This window comes from Crinia signifera, chromosome 1 (genome assembly GCF_055691185.1).
Source record: "Crinia signifera chromosome 1, ASM5569118v1, whole genome shotgun sequence".
NCBI classification, from domain to species: Eukaryota; Metazoa; Chordata; class Amphibia; order Anura; family Myobatrachidae; genus Crinia; species Crinia signifera.
In genome coordinates this window covers 365,372,238-365,391,804 of record NC_139217.1, presented here as the reverse complement: position 1 = coordinate 365,391,804, position 19,567 = coordinate 365,372,238, and the positions used below count along the sequence as shown (strand labels likewise).

At 42.7% G+C, this 19,567-nt stretch overlaps 1 protein-coding gene across 18 annotated transcripts in view; it reads right to left on the bottom strand.

Annotated features, from left to right (window-relative positions):
* The window catches only part of RIMBP2 (RIMS binding protein 2), a 359,110-nt gene that overhangs the window by 27,038 nt on the left and 312,505 nt on the right, over nucleotides 1–19,567 (bottom strand). For 8 of the 18 annotated variants that reach the window (XM_083150351.1, XM_083150360.1, XM_083150314.1 and 5 more), the window contains 5 exons: nucleotides 15,208–15,360; nucleotides 14,213–14,397; nucleotides 11,631–11,799; nucleotides 10,622–10,687; nucleotides 3,894–3,997 (listed from right to left, as the gene is read on the bottom strand). In XM_083150351.1, coding sequence (XP_083006477.1) covers nucleotides 3,894–3,997; nucleotides 10,622–10,687; nucleotides 11,631–11,799; nucleotides 14,213–14,397; nucleotides 15,208–15,360 — 677 coding nt within the window. The remainder of the gene's footprint in view (nucleotides 1–3,893; nucleotides 3,998–10,621; nucleotides 10,688–11,630; nucleotides 11,800–14,212; nucleotides 14,398–15,207; nucleotides 15,361–19,567) is intronic. The other 10 variants (XM_083150378.1, XM_083150448.1, XM_083150457.1 and 7 more) reach the window with 3 other exon arrangements.

The following is a 19,567-nucleotide window of genomic DNA, read 5'->3' as shown; positions in this document are numbered from 1 at the left end:
GTAATGGCTGGATAATGGAATAGCAATAGCAGAATTTATTCAAATGAACTCTTCAATGCTGTAGAAGCAGTAAGGGTGTACTTACTTATTTACATATGGCTTCTTCATTAACAAATTATGTCAAAATACAACCTGTTATGAGATTCAACTTATCAAATGTTAAGACTTTGTGGAGGCTAAACAAATGTAAATGATGCCCCCATATTTGCTTACTTTCAGTAGTGTAAACTCTTACAAACCCTTTTAAAGGAGTATTGAAAAAATCAGATCTGATAGATCTGAATCAGACGGGATGCAGTTAAGATCCCGGCGGTCGGGATCCCGGCGTTCAGAATCCCGACGCCGGAATCCCGACCGCCGAAATGCCGACACTTTCTCCCTCCTGGGGTGTCCACGACACCCCTGGAGGGAGAATAAAATAGCGTGCCGAGCGTAGCGAGGCACCGGGCCCGCTGCGTGGCGAGCGCAGCGAGCCCGCAAGGGGGGGCGATCCACGTCCCCCCCTTGTCGGCATTTCGGCTGTCGGGATTCCGGCGTCGGGATTCTGAACGCCGGGATCCCGACCGCCGGGATTCAATACTGAATCCGAATCAGACAGTGGATCTTTTAAAGACGAGTGAATGCAGTTCTTACATATTCTGCACAATTTCAAAAGTACTGATAAAATAATAACATTTGATCAAGAAGCATAATTAAGTATAAGGACTACTACAAGTCACCTGTGCCTAAGCATGGATATCCTTAAAACCTGGACCATTGGGGTGCCTTGAGGACCTTGTTTGGGAACCACTGGCTTAATACATTGGCCAAACTTAATACACCTCATCTATAAAATCATTCTCTAAGTTCTGTTCCATCTCCAACATACAGGGGTAGACAGAGCGGCAGAGAGGACGGTGTAGAGAGGTGACAGAGCAGGGGAAGACTAAGGTGACCCGGGTCCTCAGGAAGTGTAGCAGTTCTGATTGATTTACGTTTGGCATTTTTGTAAATCTCCTGGTTTACATAGTGCACATCTCCCCCAAAGTCTGACTACACTTCATTGTTACTTTCTTCAGATTTGCCATAAGAAAGAACATTCATAAAAGTTAAAAGCACATTCTGTTGCTTGTATCGGAGAGGTCTGATTTCTGTGTCCCATGTGACCACAGATGCGTGATCATCTGCAATGTAGCATCAAAGGCTGCTTTCTTCCTATTACAATTGCTACATGCATGTCAATGACAAAAAATGTAGAAGTAGGATAATAATGCTGTTTTACCATACGTGTGATCTATAGGAACAGGCCAGTTTAATACCCACTGTAACAACCGCCTAAAAAACGACCTGATCTGTTATCAGCCTGGAGTGTGTAGGTCATGCATGTGAGGATTGCTTTGTAGACACTATGGGGTACATTTTCTAAAGCTTCTAATCAGATTTTGTCTATCATTTTCTAGGATGCGATTGAGAAATGATAGACAGAATCTGTTATTGGCAACTTCACCCCTTTTCATTTTTAGAAGCATGAGTAACTTAACCCCTCATTGCCCCTCCTACTATCACTATCATTTTCTCTACCAGCTGAGGAGGGATCTGAAGGCTACTCAGACCTATATTAATAAACTTTTTTTATTGAGTACTTTAGAAAAAAATATAAAATTAAATAAATTGTGTTTATATGTTATCCTTATAATCAGTTATGTGGTGAGGGACTGGGTTTGCTTCTCTTTATCCACATATTTTATGATTGGAAGCCACAAACCCTGGTTTTGCCTATTACATTGACCATTAATAATTTAAATTGATCCTGGGCCACCAGTCCAGGGCACCCCTGCAAGTGCTCTACAGCACCCCAGGGGCCCACAGCACACAGTTTGGGAACCACTGCTTTAGGAAGTGAATAGGGGGTTATTCAATAATAATTGTTTCATAATGTAATAATAATTAACTTAATGCTGTTGCCATTTTGCATGGCTGTAATGTCAAATAAGTCGATGATAAGAAACAAATTTCAAGGTATACAAAGTAGTGCACAAGTCATCTCTGTGGCTTCTATATGTCTTGGCACCCACACACCCACAATAGTTGTGTTGTTATCATAGGCGAATCTAGAATTATGGTAATGGGTGGTCCCAGATCCAGACACAACAGCAGGGGGACCTTTGCGCGGCGTAGCCGCGCGGCGAAAAGGGGGTGTGGCCTCACAAAAAGGGGTGTGGTATTACACTTTACACCATACACAGTAATGCCCATTACACATAAAGCCACACGCCGTAATGCCAATTACACATAAGGCCACACACCATAATGCCCATTACACATTGTGCCACACATCACGATGCCCATTACATACTATATAACAAACCATAATGCCCATTACATATTTGCCACATAAGTGCTGCTTACCTACGTGCTCATTGCTAGGGGGTTCTTGCTTGATGAATTGCTAGTACCCATTACACATGATGTCACACACCATAGTACCCATTACACATGATGCCGCGCACCACAGTACCCATTACACATGATGCCATGCACCATAGTACCCATTACACATGATGCTGCACACATAATGCCGCTTACACATGATGCTGCACTCCGTAATGCCCCTTACACATTAAGCCACACATTATGCGTAATGCCCCCACATACCGCCACTTGTAGCTTCCCTTAAGCAATGCCCCCAAAAGTGCCACTTACTGTAAATTTTTATATGAGCCTTCGCTGCTGTTGTAGGGAGAGATGGAGAGCGGTGCAGCTGCTTCTATGTGGAGAGGAGCGCAGCGCAGAGCACGCTCCCACTCCCCTCCTGGTGTCCCCTCTAGCCGAATGGACATTTGAAATATGTGCGCGCTGTTGTTGTGCATGACGTCGGGGTTACACGCCGGGCGCGAGCACCACATGATTAAAGGGGGGGCGGGCTGAGGTGAAAGCGGGGAGAAGAATTGGAGCGGAAGCTGCAGGGGTGACAGTCATTGACAGCTGGGCAGAGAGCAGGGGTCTGCCCAGCTGTATTCAGAGCACTGCAGGTCACGGCTGTTTGAAATAATACCCCTTTCACAACAGAAAATGCAGAGATTTACCCGGGAATATGGTCCCAGGATCATGCAGGGACATACCCAGGCTGACCCCTTATACACCAGCCTAGTCCCTGCATTTTGTGGTGTGAGGGGGAGAGACAACCACTCCCCTCTCCCTACCCCCCTTAAACCATCCAGCTATAACTTCGGAACCAACTGACCCATTTACATGAGACCAGTATCATATTGAAGAACTTTTGAGTTGGCTTCGAATGATTTTGGTCCCGTGAAACTGGGCTGTTTGGTTCCAGAGAAATCTGCCCTCAAAGAACATAAACAGTCATGAAATTACATTTAAGAAATGAAAAAAAAAAAAAAAACGGTTTAACCTCAATATCCCTGGAACCAATTAACCCATATGGATCCATCCTGGTATCAGATTGAAGGCCCAGCAATGTGGGTTCGACTGAGATCAACCTCGAGCTTCAGTGATGCCGAAGGGGGAACTGGCAGCCGTTGAACTGGGTGGGGGTAGGAATTAGCGGGTCCCATGTTATCCTATAGGGAAAACGTTCCAGCTTTGCCTGGCAGTATCTCTGGTTCCCAGGGGGCTAAAAACACGCGGCTGGGCTCGTTGGAAAGCCCCATCCCTCAGCTACAAAATGGGCCAATGGGTGGTCCTGTGCACCCCCGGACCACCCCCTAGATTCGCCTATGGTTGTTATAGCCACATACTGTACCATGTCTATGTATGTATGTATGGCATTTGAGTTATGTGAGCCACCCCGATCATTTTATAACTTCTCCTCTGTGTATGAGCATATCAGGGATTGGTGGCTGCATTTTCAAACGTTAGCGCCAACTGATATAGTGATTAAATAAATGCTTTACCTCAACATCAACATTCGGTGAGCTTTCTCTTGGGTCATAGTCATACAAAGCAACCATTCTCCGTGTGGAAACTGAGTGCTGCCTCCCGCTCCTCCTGTTCCGCTCTGTACCAATTAAAAAATAGTCCATACACTTAATGTGAAAAACTGGTCTTACAGAAACAGTCATGTCTTATGAACAAAACAACATGCTTGACAAAAGACCAACGGAGTGAACATAGAAGCTGAAATGGACAGTGAAACACATCGGTCCAAGCTTTCAAATACCTCTTAAACAGATTGTTCCTTTAGCATGGCTCATACAATGTCATCAACTTATGTATTGGCACAAAGAAATACAACTTTCTGGACCATTTTGTTCTCCAAGCTGCATCATATTTAAAAATATATTGTTATTACACCCAGTCATTTATACATATTCCGCTACTTCATCTTAGCATTATTCTTTTTATAACTGCGTGACAATACTCTTCGGAATGGTTCCTTCTTTTCACCTATAGGGATACTAACATTTCTAGAGAGTCAGATTATGATACAATGGGACAGACCTGTTGCTTCACGCACATTGCACAAGTACACTCCTACCGTCTTTTGTACAAATTGTTTATTACACGGCCTTAAAGTAGAGTTAGTAGTTACTTAGGCCCTTATTCTGATCGATGCGGATATTCCCGCTTGCGTACGGGCCGCCGATGTTTATCTTCTGCGCATGTGCAGAGGTCACTCTGCGCATGTGCAGGCGATTTCGCCGCAAGGATTCTCTATACGCCGCACAGGGGGCGTAGAGGGGCGTGAGGGGCTACTTATCCTCATTACCCTATGCATACGCCCCGCGTTTCATGGGCGTTCCCATGCAAACGCGGGGCGTATGCATGGTAATGAGGCCGTGACGCGTGGGTACGGGGCGGGCATCTGACATCGCCGGATGTCAGCTGCCCGCCCCCATACAAGATTTCACACGGACAAGTGTCCGTGTGGTCTTGTGTTGCGGGACCTGGTGGAGCGTGCGGCCCTGCATTCGATGTTCGGCGACCATCGAATGCAGGGGCTGCTCCCACCATGGAGGAGGCGTATCCCCGTCCAATTTCATGCGGATCGCCACATATCCGCGTACGGACGGCAGGTGGCGATCCGTATGGAAGGCGGGGATTCGCCTGCACGGTCGCGGCCGCATATTCTGATCGGGCCGCACCGATCAGAATAAGGGCCTTAGTTAGGTGACTTATTGGATTTTGTATCCTTTTTACATTAGACTTCCATATCTCTCTTTTGATCATTGCAAATTTCAGAAATAAGAGAAATTAAGCAACTGAGTTTTTACATTTATACTGTATTTCCATTTATATTATCAATAGGAAACTTTGGTCCAAAGACTGTTCTCTTCTACTCCTGGCAAGTATAGCTCTCCTAGTAATATGACAGCCTGATAACCAAGGTGACATCACTGTAGCAGGAGTCAGTCGAAATAAATAATCCTACCGCAAACAGAACTACTACGGTCAAAGTAAATTCATATTTCGACTGTCTACAGGTTAAAAATAACTGAAACGTTGCAATAAATATCCAGATATTACAATGGGCAGTATTCAATGTGGTCGTCGAGGGGTATGTTAAACGGCAAGGATAGCCGAAAACAAGCCACCCTCTTCATTTAACCCCCACACCGGCTGTTCACCCTATTCAATGTTTCACAGGGAAATCCTCACTGAAGGAGAACGGCAAGGATCCCCCCAAATGGCGAGGTTCATGGCTAATGCAGGGAGCCCACTCGCTGTTTTGGTGGCCGCACACGCAGTTTGCAAAGGGGGTCAGTTGAATACTGACCCGTGAGCTGTGAGCTCAGTCACAGATCGCAAAAGAGCATTGAATACTGCCCAATGTATTAATGTCCCGTGTGCCGCACCTCCGAACTTTGCATAATACATTTCTAAGAACCAGATAGTGGTTTATCCTAATTTTATATACTGTATCATTGAAGAAACAGCAGATTAATAAACAGCTCAGAAACTCAAAATGACATGACACATGTGCACTAAATAAACAAAAATACCATATACACACGCTTGAGCCAGCCCTTTTTGTAATATTAATGTTATGTACACTATATACAGATGTGTCCTCATACATCATTGCTGCAACCGCACAAAAACAGTCACACTCTGCACACCAGGACAACTTGCCATAGCAAACTCCCAACAAACACATAACAACCAAAATAGAATGCAAAGGAAGTTTTGTGCCCCCATGGAATAAGAGAAAATGTCAATAAAGATGCCGGAGCCATTGTGGTTTAATAATGGCATGACCTTGATAAGGACTCCCCATTGTGGCTTAATGCCTCTTTTATAGATTACTTTTTTATTTTTTAAATGACAATTTCTGGCTTAGATTGATATAAAGCAGTGGTTCTCTACCCCGGTCCTCAAGTACCCTTCAACAGTGCATGTTTTCCATGTCACCTGGTAGGTGCACTCATTATTCACTGACACATTTTAAAAGATCCACAGGTAGCGCTAATTACTTCACCTGTGATTCTATGCGGAGACCTGCAAAACAGCACTGTTGGGGCGTACTTGAGGACCGAAGTTGAGATCCACTGGTCTAAAGGACAGATTTCTATGCTGCATTGAAAGATAAATGGGAACAAGATGTACAGTAGGAAGTCTCTCTGATGAACAATGGATACAAATGTTATGTTCTATTAAATATACCACTCCATGTGTCAGATTCTGTATCAGCAATTTTTTTTACGACATTTTGCATAAAATATATTGTACCCCAGTATTACTTCATAGAGCCAATCTTCACATGGATATTTTCTGCCCAAAGTGCAGTGGGGTAGGATAATTATTGGCATTTATTTTGGGTATGTCCTAAAGGTGATATCTTTTTGAAAGTTGGTTTGGAAAGATATTATAATGACTGAACTTTCACTTCCAGAGATTTCACCTAAACTATGCATGTTTGGAATGGATCTAGAGGAAACACACTGGTCATATATATGAATGGAGCCACACTTGTTTATACCGCCATAGCATCCATTGCCGTGAATGGGGTGCGCGAGTGTCTCACACGCACGTGTGCCTCGGCAAATGGCACTCCGAGAGCAGTATAGATAAACTACCCTGCTTGACTACCCTGGCGAAGGCACTTATAACAAGAAAATGGTTTGCAACTGATTCCCCTAGCATTTCTCACTGGAGAGCCTTAGTAAATGAGGTCTCTGAACACGAGAGACCAATGTTTAGATCTACAGGCACACTTACTATGGGATAGATGATAACATCGCCATTGGGATATGGTTCTACAATGTAGGAAACACTGAGGTTACAACTGAACATTAATAAGAGACGGTGACTTGTTTACAGAATTGATATCTCAATACTACTAATCTTTATTTTTTTAAACATTCTTTGTGAGAGTCAATGAGATAAGCACATGTACTGTGCATTCTAGATCTAGTTCACAGACAAATTATGCCTAAAATTCATGCCTGTTTCCATGAAATTTAGTTTTACTGTATATAAGAAGTCAAGTGGTAGTCACAAGTAGACTGAAAACTCAGGGGCTGTCTGACAGTGAATGAGAACTCACAGGAGCAGAATATAAGCAGCAGCACGTCTTATCCCCAACTGGCATCTCACTTGTATGGGGAGGCTGTGTGTTTTTCTCCCGTGCAGGTTGGGCTGGGTTTGCCGAAGTTTGGACTCATGGAGGAGGCATCGGCTGTGGTTCTTGTTTCGATGGATTCCTGCAGTGAGTATTTCTGTTGCTCATGGTGCCATCTGCTGGCTGGTACCAGCATACATTCTGTCTGTGTCTTCAACAAGTTGACCCAGCCCTAGCCGCCTGTTAGCTGTGCAGTGTAGGAAAAATACCAGGCAGCGTGCCCATGAAAAAGGTCTTTGGGAAACACTGACATATAGTGCCAGAGACTCTCACTGGTACCTTTCAGATCCTGGAAGTGGATACATCATCTAAAACCTCAGAAAAAGCTTCCCCCCCCCCCCAAAACTGTGATAATTCAGTGAAGGATGGCAAACTGAATGCCTTCCTTTTTGAAAATAGCAGTATCTCGATCTTCTGAATCATCTTGGATCTGCGCATCCTGTCACTGCTTGCACTAAAGTTTATATCAATAAAGACAGTTGCTCAGATTACTCCAGTTACTTAACATCTGCCTAAAACATCTGAAGTAGGGGCCGCAAAGCCTGGAGTCAGAACCAACAACCTTTTCAGAGATAGGGACACCTGCACTAGCCCCTTAACAGAGGAGGGTAACACCTGAGCCCAGGCATTCTCCTTCGAAGCAGCTGTAATACGGTAAGTTCTGGTACCAAAACTGTCTGTACGTAGCCTAAACCAGAGACTAGTGAGCAAAAATCCACAATGTATTCTCTGAGCTATCTAAACAATGAGTAACTTACAGACACAGCTTAGTCACCTTAGGACTCTGGTCCTTCGATTTTACATGCAGCACAGATAGCTCCCGCCTCAGATACTGCACTGAAATTTAACATGACACGTCTCACAAGCAAATGCTCAGGTTGGCCTCTGAAGGTACTGTGACAAGGAACTAAACAGAACAAACTCACAAGTTCAAAGTGAATTGTTCAGGTTAAGCAAAAGACAACTCTGAGGGCCAGAGGTATCAACCTTCAAAAAGTGCTAAAATGGAGAGTGATAAACAAATCGCCAGCTTCTAACTGACATGTTACAGACTGGGTTTGAAAAATGACAGTTAGGTGCTGATTGTCTGATTGTTTATCACTCTCCATTAGATCACTTTTTGAACCTTGATACATCTGGCCCTATGTCACCTATTACAGTGGCTTAGACCTCATCCTCTTTAAGGTGCATTCACAATGTGCAACTTTAGTACAATATTGCTCATCTTAGTTATAAACAACACAGCCACTAATACAACCAACTAAAGGGCATCATGGAAGAAGCTTCAAAGCTACCGCCCATCACAGTACATGCACCTGAAATAATAAACCAGAGCCTGAAAGGAGGGGCATTTGAATCCCCAAAAGAGAAAGTGCTTTCATCTGGGTTCAGCAAAGAAGGCCACGGGTAGAAGCCACCAGTACCCTACAGCAGCTCTACTGCTTGGTGAGAACACAGTACAGAAAGGAAGCTACCAAACGAACCACACAAATACACCCCCCCCCCCCTTCCTTTTGCTATCACTATTGGAACTCTTGAACAGAGAAAGAATAAGTCCTCGCACTAGTTCCCTGCGCCACTATCTATAGTGTGTAGCTGTGAGCTTCCTAGAGCCTGATGACAATGTGCCAATGGAGATTCTGGGGACAAGATCACCTCTTGGAGATGAGCCATCGGTGGGAGCAAGCAGTGGGTAAGAAGAGTAAGAAGCCACTAGCATTATCTCTACAAGCCACTAGCATTATCTCCGCTGAGGCATATCATTCAAAAATAGCACCAAAACTATGCTGCACATCACAGCTTCAGTAGAGTGCCTGGCTACGCCAGTCACTGGCAAAAGTTTGATTCAGTTGATTCAGGAGAGGAACCTGAGACAAGATTGGAAGTGCACAGCATCTCCAATGTGCCCTTGTGAATGAAGGAGAAAATAAGAATAATAACAGTATGCACATGGGTTAGCATGTTAACATACATTAGATGTTACTGTAGAATACAACACTTGTCATAGGAAGGGCTGCCAAGACCAAAGGAGGATTACAGCAATACAAAGACGATGAGGGCTACCTGCACTACATTTATTTGAAATCTGCACCAAAATGAATTGTGTTTAGCATGAGGATACATTTAAGAAGGTGTTCTTAGTCTCATAGATGCCCACCAAGATTTCTTTGCATAAGCATTCAAAATAACTTGATTGTTGCAGCCATATTAATGTTTTCTCCATCTAAACACATAATATAAAGAAATATGTATGCATGTGCGCATGACTAAAATAGACATATGACACATGAAATACAGACACCCACAATGTTCTCACTCTGATGACTTATTAAAACCATTCATGAGGCTCAACAACTATGTAAGGGGGAAATTGTACTTTAGGTTGTAACCGAAAAATTCTATTTTTGACCTTTTTTTTCTTTTACCAACATGTACATTCCAGTGATCCTAGATCTCACTATCTGCAAATGCACACGGTCTACATGAAAGAGGAATGGGGATCGTTCTCAGACATTTATGTATTTTATGTTGTTAATGCCCCCCACTGTACATGGATACTCCGTGTACCTTTATAGCTGCACTGATAACTTCTTTTTTGAAAATTTAGACTTTTTTTTCAAAAAATATGCGGTTTGGAGGACTAATCAGAAGCCAAAAGATTGCAGGAAGTGATTTACCCTCCTGATCATACTGCTTCTTGTCCACCTTATATAACATTTTACTTTTTCATTAGCGTTTCCTAAATTTAGATAATCATATGAAAATAATTAGAAAACAGAAGCTCCTAGTATTTGGATGGGTGGTTTAGTCGGCTGTTCAGCAAAATAAAGAACATATGTACAGTATAGACACGAGCTGATGAGGCCATGTGTTCTCAGGCACTGAAGGGATAAGAGGTAGTTATAGCAGCATGGTATTTATTGGAAATGATGCAAGCTCGAAGGACAAAACATGCTTGTTACTTTAACTTACAAGAGACATAGTATGTTTAGACAGGTCAAATAATTCAGCTAGTGTATTGATATTGACTGAATGAAATTAGGGTTTCTTAGCACAGACCTCGTTTAGACTTTCTGGATCTGCGGTGTACAGAGCGAGAGCTCTCTTTGAAATGTTCGCAGTTGACTTCAGGAAAGGAATGCATACAAATAAAAGAAGAGAACATATGAAGCTGTTGAAAGTTCTACTTTCAGTCTAGAAATGCTCAGCTGTTAAAGTGAATTTGGCTGGTTAACATTAGATTTGTTTTTCTAGGGAGAATTCAATCAAATTAATTTCATAGAGTGTTAAATAAGGAGTATTCGTTAACACAAAATACTGCAAAAACACATCCAGACATCTAACTGTAGGCAACTGGCAAACATGCACTAAATGTTTGCCAATTTTATGTTTCACTTATTATGTACAATCATTTTGGTTTAAATATTATTATTTTTTTTTGTTTCACAAATATACTTTTTGGGTTTGGAGCATGGTCAAAAAAGAAATCTGCAAACTTTTTCCAGCTTCTTGATAAGGAAAGTGTGGAGTAATAAAATAAAGATATTTTGTCAGCTTTAATTAATAGAAAGAGTTAATTAAGCAAGTAACAATACAAACTGAAGCAGAGGACAGATCCTAGTTTAGAAATGATGGCATTACTTTTGAGAAAAGTGCTGTCTAAATGGCAGCCAGACTGCAGCTTTTATTATGGGTGCCCAAGAAAGCAAAATAGACATACACAGGGGCAGATGTACTAACTAAGCCTTGTAAAGTGATAATGTAGAGAAAGATACAGTAAAAGCCAATCAGCACTTACTGTAAATGCCATGTTACAGGCTGTGTATGAAAAATAACAGGGGCTGATTGATTGGTAGTTTATCAATTTCCAAATCTTAGTACATCTGGCCCACATATATGTAACAGTGGAACGTGAGTTGGACAGCAGTATTCTAAAAGTCCGTGCAAGACATTCCAAACACAAGAGATAAACAAGGAGGGCAAACACCGGTATCCCAGTAAGAAAGCGATCAGCAGTTACAGCCTGGGGAACAGCCCAATAGAACTTAGGAAAGTTTGTATTACCTACCAATTTTTTCTACTGGAGTATTCAAAGGTAGGAACCCTTGTTTGAGAAGCTGATCCATCATTTCTTCATCATCAGTTTGAATTTCAGAGACCATATTGCATGGGATGTAGCCGGCTCGCCCACAGCTTTCACCACGATAAAAGCCATCAGAGTCTTTATCACCATATACCTGTGAGCAAGTGGATGTTAAGAAACATTTGTACAAGAGACATTTATATTACTCTTGGCAGGTAATTAATAAGTATTTAGTCAGAGACCCTGCCAAACACATGTCTCTCTGCATATCAGAAAACATTTCTCCCATGCTATGTATGATATGTAATAGCATAAAACATACTTTAGGTTCTCAAACTTGAACCAAAGGACTCCGAAACCGTTCATGTTTTCCCATGTTCATGTTTTTATGTCCCCACACAGAATCACAACTGATAACTAGCTCCACTTGTGGATCTGTTAAAATGTGTCAATGAGTAATGCATGCACCTGTCCAAGGAAATGTCAGTAATTAATAAATGCACCTTTGCAGATTCTAGGTGATATAGGAAATGTGTCAGTGAGTAATGAATGCCACTGTGCTGATACAGTGACATGGAAAATGTGTCAGTTGTTGGCAGTGCTCCCAAATAGTGTTCAAACTAAAACAATAGGTCAAAAGAATGACCCGAAGAGAACAACAATGGCTTTTTGGGGCACACTTTGCCAATAATGGATACATTGATTTAAAGCATAACTTTTATTTATGATACTAATACTTTTAATTATGATACTCATATGAAGCTAAAAAATAAGTGCGTAAATGTAACATACAACATTACGCTGAACAAGCTCCTGGGAAACACGTCAGCTGACACAGCGTATCTGGTTGCACTCTGAAACCCCGCCAACCACAGGCATCCCCATTCCACACCACATTCAGTGCTACTGTCATCACACTGACAGAAGCACCAACAGATCTGCTTGCAGCAGCCCCAGGTTTAACCCCACCCACACCAGCAGCAGCCACCAGCTGTTATCAGCCACACATTAGTGAAAAAGAGATCTCCCTGCAGTAGTTATTAATAGTTCTCCTTGAAAGATAATTTAGGCTTTCATCTGTACTTGTGTAGTTTCACGGCGGCACTGGGATCGCATTGCACGCAATGTGATGGGATGTGTGTGGTTTCATGGCAGCACTGCCCGTGGATTGCATTGCATGCAAATCACATGCGATTTGCATGCAATGCGATTTAGCACACCCCCACTATCCACATCGGCGTGGAGTTGATTTTATACTTTATAAAGTGTGGCGAGCGCAGCAAGACGTGTAAAGAGAGCCCGAAGCTTGGTAAGTGCAACGACATCCGCAAGGGCCTGCGGAATACACATCAAGTAATCTGCGTCCACTCGCCACGCTTCGTGCTCGTTTTCCGCGTCCCCTCGCAGGGCTCGCTGCACTCGTCACGATTTTTTTGCAGCATCTCGCCCGATGTGGTCAGGAGACACTCTGCAGATTAAAACTGCAGGACGTTAAGGGCAAAAGCATTGCACATAATTGGAATTAAAATGAAAAATGTATTCTGATTTTAGGTTCAGAGCATGCACCTGTGCTTAGACACTTAAGCTGCCATTATTGAGTACAGTAAGGCTTTAACAGTAACATCCATATATTAACTACATACATGATACCATGATTTGCAGTAGGAATGGGACTAAACATATTTTATAATTAGGAAAAGCTTGGGGAATGTGGTTCCACATCCCTGTTACAGCAGGTTCAGGTAGCGATCTGCTATATAACTGTTATGGTATTATTTTGGAATGTGTAATTCAGTTACAGCTGCAATGGTTAGTGCACACTGGGTGTAGACCCAATGAGAATCTGAAAGTAGAAGATGGGTACCTATTATTAACATGGGGGCAGTTTGAAACATATATACAGTACAGTACTTTTTCAACTGAACTCGATTGAACTATGAGACAGTGTGATACCATTTATGTTGTGGATACAAGTACCCAACTCTCCATAGTGCATGAGGCACATATCAGATAAGCTGTTATATTTTGTTAAAATGTACGAGTCCATTACCTATGTTTTAAATCATTAAAGCTTTTTAAATGGTATCACACTATCTACCTTATTCCCCCCTTGAGGGAGAATTTTTTTTATTTTAGGTGCCTAGATCTGGAAAGGTTTTACAGGGGTCCTTGCTGATATTCGGACCCCTGTCTAATGTGAGTTATACATCTTTATTAGTATTTTGCACTGGGTGTGTTTTAAGTTTTCACCACACGGTGGCAGTAGAACACCACAAATCACCAGCTGTGTAATAGCACTTTATATGATACACTATATCCTCTCCTCTGGGTCTATGCACTCCATCCGAGTTTCCCAGCTGTGGATGAAGAGGACTTAACAGAAGGAGGACACAAGAAAGATACTGCTACGAATGATCTTTATTAAAACTTCTGGTACGCATATTACTATACTTTTAAGGATATTCACATTTTCAACACTGAAGCCGCACTCTCTCTCTCTCTCTCTCTCTATATATAATCTGTCTCTATATGTATAGACATTTTATACGCATAACATAAAAAGTCACCTTAATTATTTGTCCTTCCTTAAAAGGAAGTTCTTCTTCTGCAGCATCTGGATTTGGAGACATGGTTCTTGGGTCATAATCAAAGAGTGCCACAAATATTCGGACAGAATAATCCTCCATCCCACCGTCCGTCTCAGACTCCTCATACATATCGGATGAGATCTTCTCCCGGCTGCCGTAACTATCTGAAGAAATGTATAACACATATGCAACAATCTTTGTATGTCCACTATTTACCTTTGACCCAAGAGCCAATGAGTCTGAATGCAGTGATGTTATGCATGACACAGTGAGTGCGATGGGATGTTGTGTTGTCGATTCTGCCCGACAACAAGAGAACAGATGTGACTAATATTTTATTGATGATATTATTTATATTGTCCACATTAGCCAACTACATGTATGCACAATGTAAGCCTATAAATGCTTCTAAATACAAAGCAGCACAAGAGGAACACGCACACACACACAACCATTTTAGTACTGGCTGAAGTTCAGGCACCTTTAATAAGCTTTTGAGAGATACAATATGGGAAGCCAAAGGGGGGAAAAATCCATGCAATGCAGTCAATTACAGGGTACATACAATGTGATTAATGGCAATGATGGACATGAATTTGGTTCTATCCTATCTTTCTTTCCCCTAAGCTCAAGAACCTTGTTGTGTTAGGATGGAGGGATAGATGCACTGTAAGCCCTACACACATGCTGCATTGCATGCAAAAGTGCTGGCTCTTTAGAAGGCAAATTAAAAAAAGAACTGATGAAGGCTTTAAGCCTAAAAGGGAATGACTGAAAGATCTCATTCTCCTGAGCTACTAAGTCTTAAGCTTTACCAGCTGAGATAGATACCACAAAGCTTTGTTGATAGAGGGAATGGAAAACGATGTGTTCAGCCCCAAGCGAACATATCTGCTTATCCTAGGCAGAACCTTGCACCCATTCCAGGCCAGAAACAGTTAAAAAGGAGGAAGAAGTTTTTGATTTGTGCATACCGTATCTATCGCCAGAGGCCCTGGTACTCTGCAGTGACCACTTCCTGTGTCCTCCATTGCTGCGATAATAAGCTTCTTCTTTAACAGGTGAAATATTTCCCTCACTACCTGACCGAGAACGACCACCTTCACTGTTACTGTCCATTGTAATTTCTATGGAGAAAAAGGGAAGGAGCCATTAAACATGCTCTATGTGACTGGAAGAGAGGACCGCGGAGACTGGCGCCCCTTATTAATAGGGCTTCTCTTCCCAGAAATGACGCATGTACTACAGTATATTTATTCTGTGGATGGATTGCTTTGCAAACAAGATTATAGCTAAATCTTAGGTGTCTTAGAGTAGTTATTCTGAGCGGTCTTCTTGTAGCACCCGTGAGTCTTAAAATTTAAGTCTCATTTTTAAAGCCAGTGCAAGATATGCTTCATAATTCCTGATTAATGAGCATCTCTGGAATTCAGCTAGCTCCGTATAGATAGCTCTGTGTTATATTAATAGAACATATCTTTATTATTATAATTATTATAGAGTACAATCTGATTCACATTTTGTTTTTGTGCAGCATTTACCAACACACTTGGAGTAGCACATTATTATTGTGGAATTGAACACTTTTTTACATAAAAATTGCAGACGTAAATGCATCTAGAAAAAAGAAGACAATCCTTGTCTCTGCGGGTGTTGCACAAGATACAGTACTTGTGACCAAGCAGTCTCTGTTTAAAGTGTGTCAGGCATGTGTATTTTAGGTTGAGCTGCTGTCCCAGTAACAAGAAAACCTACAGCGAGGGCTCCATCTGTAAAAAGGTCAACCAGCACTTGCCTGCTCAGCTCAGGGCTGAATTCTGCTAGTATTTCCCTATTACTGGAAGAAGTACTAGGACCCCTCCCAACACCACTCATGGGGGGCTTCAATATATGTCACTGCATATAAACTTCATGCAGGCTTTAGCAGCTCCTAACCAATTAGCTGCTTTCCCGCTCTCTGAGAGAAGCTGCTCTGTTTAGCAGTGGCAGGTGCGGCCCTGTTTAGTCTATAAGTCACCCTATAGATCCAAGAAGGCCCTCAATGCCTGAGCATACCACGATCTGGCAGCTATGGGGGTGCTGAACAGGCTAGGGCTGGATGAGATGATATGTGTTTTTTCTCTGGGTCTCCAACCCGGCTCTGAAATATTATATTTTGGAAAGCGCATTATGGGAGTTTATATGACACTTCGGTACTTGTGTAGTTTCACAGGACCAGCATGGCGCCGTGCTACTTCCGGTTTCTACGCTCGGCAAACTATCTAAAATAAACTAACTTAACTCCATGCCAACATGGATAGTTCATACCCCCACTATCCATGTTGGCATGGAGTTGATTTTAGATAGCGTGGCGAGCGTAGCGAGCCACCGAGCCCGCAGCATGAGCGAGTGAAGCGAGCCCCGCAAGGGGACTCAGACGCACGGCGCCATGCTGGCGCCATGAAACTACACAAGTACCGAAACTTCTAAATGTATAGATACATGTACAAATGTATGAATTTATGTATATATTGATTTGGTTATATTATGGTAATATTAGAGATCTGCTTATTGAACATGAGCCGGGTCTAGGTTAATCACAGATTGGCTGGATTATACCATGTGATCAGGAGATGACGCTATAAAACACAATCCAGGGAGATGGAGCAGCACATATTGATAAAGGACGAGTTACTAAACGCGTTGATTGCTGCCGACGCTGACAGACTGGAGTCAGTGCCGTTTGTGTACAGCCGTCCACTAAGAACTTCCCAGCTGCCTGGCTTTCCCCTCCGTGCTGCAGCCCGTCAGACGGGGATAGAGACTGTTTCCATCAGGCTTGGACTTTCTTTATGTGAGCATCTCCTTGTTCGTGTGTATATGGATTTAAATAAACCTGTCATTTTACTACTACTGGACGTGTGATGAAAGATACCATTATGTGCATGCGAGTAAGAATAATAAAGTAAGTTGTTTTACCCTTGATGATGTTTGCTGATTGCCATTTTATCTGAGAGGATTTTAAAAGATACCTTTTGGTGTATTCAAGTAAGAATTTTTAAGTAAGTGTCCGTTTTAATTAATGGTGCCTTATGTGATGTTCTAAAGAAACTGCTACGTGTACTCATGGAAAAAAAAAAAAGTAAGTGTGGTTCCAATTATTGATTGGTTAATCATACCACCTGTTCTCCAGGACTACAAGCAAGTTTCTGACAGCGCTGGTTACTCCCATCCTTTTGTTTTAAATATTTGTCTTTATTCCAGAGTGTGGATGGTCTCTTACATACCAGCTGCAATTATAGCTAGGGTTACCAACTCATCCCTTTAATCTGGGACACATATTAATTACACAGGTTCTGTGGCTGGCTTTCACCTGGTTTTAAACTGCCACACCTCAAGATTCCATTTCATCTGGTTTTAAACTGCCACAGAACCTGTGTAATTAATGTGTCCCGGATTAAAGGGATGAGTTGGTCACCCTAATTATAGCGCTTGTTATAGATGAAACTTTTCTGTATATGGATGAGTGTGGCCATTTTGGGGAGACTATTTAGCCCCCACAACTGCCACTACTGTACTAGTTTATGATAATTAGTGTTGGTAGCATCTATGGGAGAGGGGAAGCAGTGCTGGGCAACTGCAAGAGACAGGAGGCCCATCGCGAATAAGAGGTCACTCAGGGACATTTTTCACTGAAATAAATGCACCGAGATGCACTGACTGGTCAAAATGTTGGGAACTGCTGTGAATTGACCAATCAGTGGATCTACTTTTATTCCTTTGCTGAGTGACCTTCGCAAATGTGCTCCAGGAGGAGCAAAAGCAACATTGTTTTGTTTTGACAAATTATGGAACACTATATGGAGAACATAACCCTCATTTTGTGTGTTATGAATTGGTGAAAAAGTGCTGTGTGGGGTTCTTCTATTTATGAAAATACTACCAAATTCGATGTGTGCATAATGTGTTTCAAAATCTTCTTTCAGGTGGAGCACAGGTGCCAACTTTACATGAGGCCCATAATGTTTATTGAAAAAGTGACATCTAGAAAATGCAGCACAGATTTCACTGGCTTTGAAAATGTCTGGTTCCATTGGAAGAACATACGGACATGGAACTTTGCAACAACACGCTTGGGCTTTGACAAACTTCTGAAATGACCCAAGTGGATGGAATGGTAATGTACCAAGTGAGTTGTAGTGCCACTAGGACAAATCTACCATAAAAGTAGAGCAACAGCCTACTGAAAGTAGCACCCAAAATAGCAAAGCACATACACAGAATTATCTGAGTATTCATGTAAAGTAATGGAGTAATGGAATCTGTAGCAAAAAACAAACAAACCTATAAATAATGTCTATAGAGAGGTGAAGGTTGTTTAGGTTTATAAAGCCAAGGTATTGCATAGGATTTGTTAAAAAGTTTTACAAAAATATATCTAAAGTATTGATAAAGTAAATATACAGATGTGTCCTCTTAAATCTAGTGCCTATACTCCATGTTACACGCCTTGCAACTCGCGCTCTGTTGTGTCACTTCTTGATCTTATAAGTTGTGTAATGCTTTATTAAGTCATATAGTAATATAACGTAGGGTACTCTTTACCTAGAAGGGCGCCCGTCGTGGTGATCGCGGGTACATTTATGTCTGGCCGCGACGCGACCGACGCGATGCCCGCGATTTCCCATTGAAACCCATGTTAAACATGGAAATCGCGTCGGTCGCGTCGCGGCCGTCCATAAATGTACCCGCGATGCCCGCGACGCGATGCACCCGATTTCCCATAGGAATCAATGTTAAATGTCCCGACTGACGCGATTTTACTGTTAAATGGCTCAATGGACCCGATTTGGCCATAGGAATCAATGTTAAATGGGCCACAGAGCCCAAATAGGCACAATTAACCCAAAAAAGTCCCCCAAAATTTTTAACGCCACCCCACGATCCACGGCAACCCGAAGCGTGGCGAGCGCAGCGAGCCCGCGAGGGGCGGCGGTACGCGTCCTACGACCTTTTCATGCCCTACTATCCACTAGGGCGTGGAGTGAGAATAGAATAGTGTGGCGAGCGCAGCGAGCCACCGAGCCCGAAGCGTGGCGAGCCCCGCGAGGGGACGCGGATACCTTCACAGTTATACGCGTCCCCTCGCGGCCTTCACAGGTGTCCGTGGCGACGCGGACACCTGTGAAGCCCGCGAGGGGACGCGTTTACCTGTGAAGGTATCCGCGTGCGCTCGCCTCGCTGCGCTCGCCACACTATTCTATTCTCACTCCACGCCCTAGTGGATAGTAGGGCATGAAAAGGTCGGAGGACGCGTACCGCCGCCGCTCGCCACGCTTCGGGTTGGCGTGGATC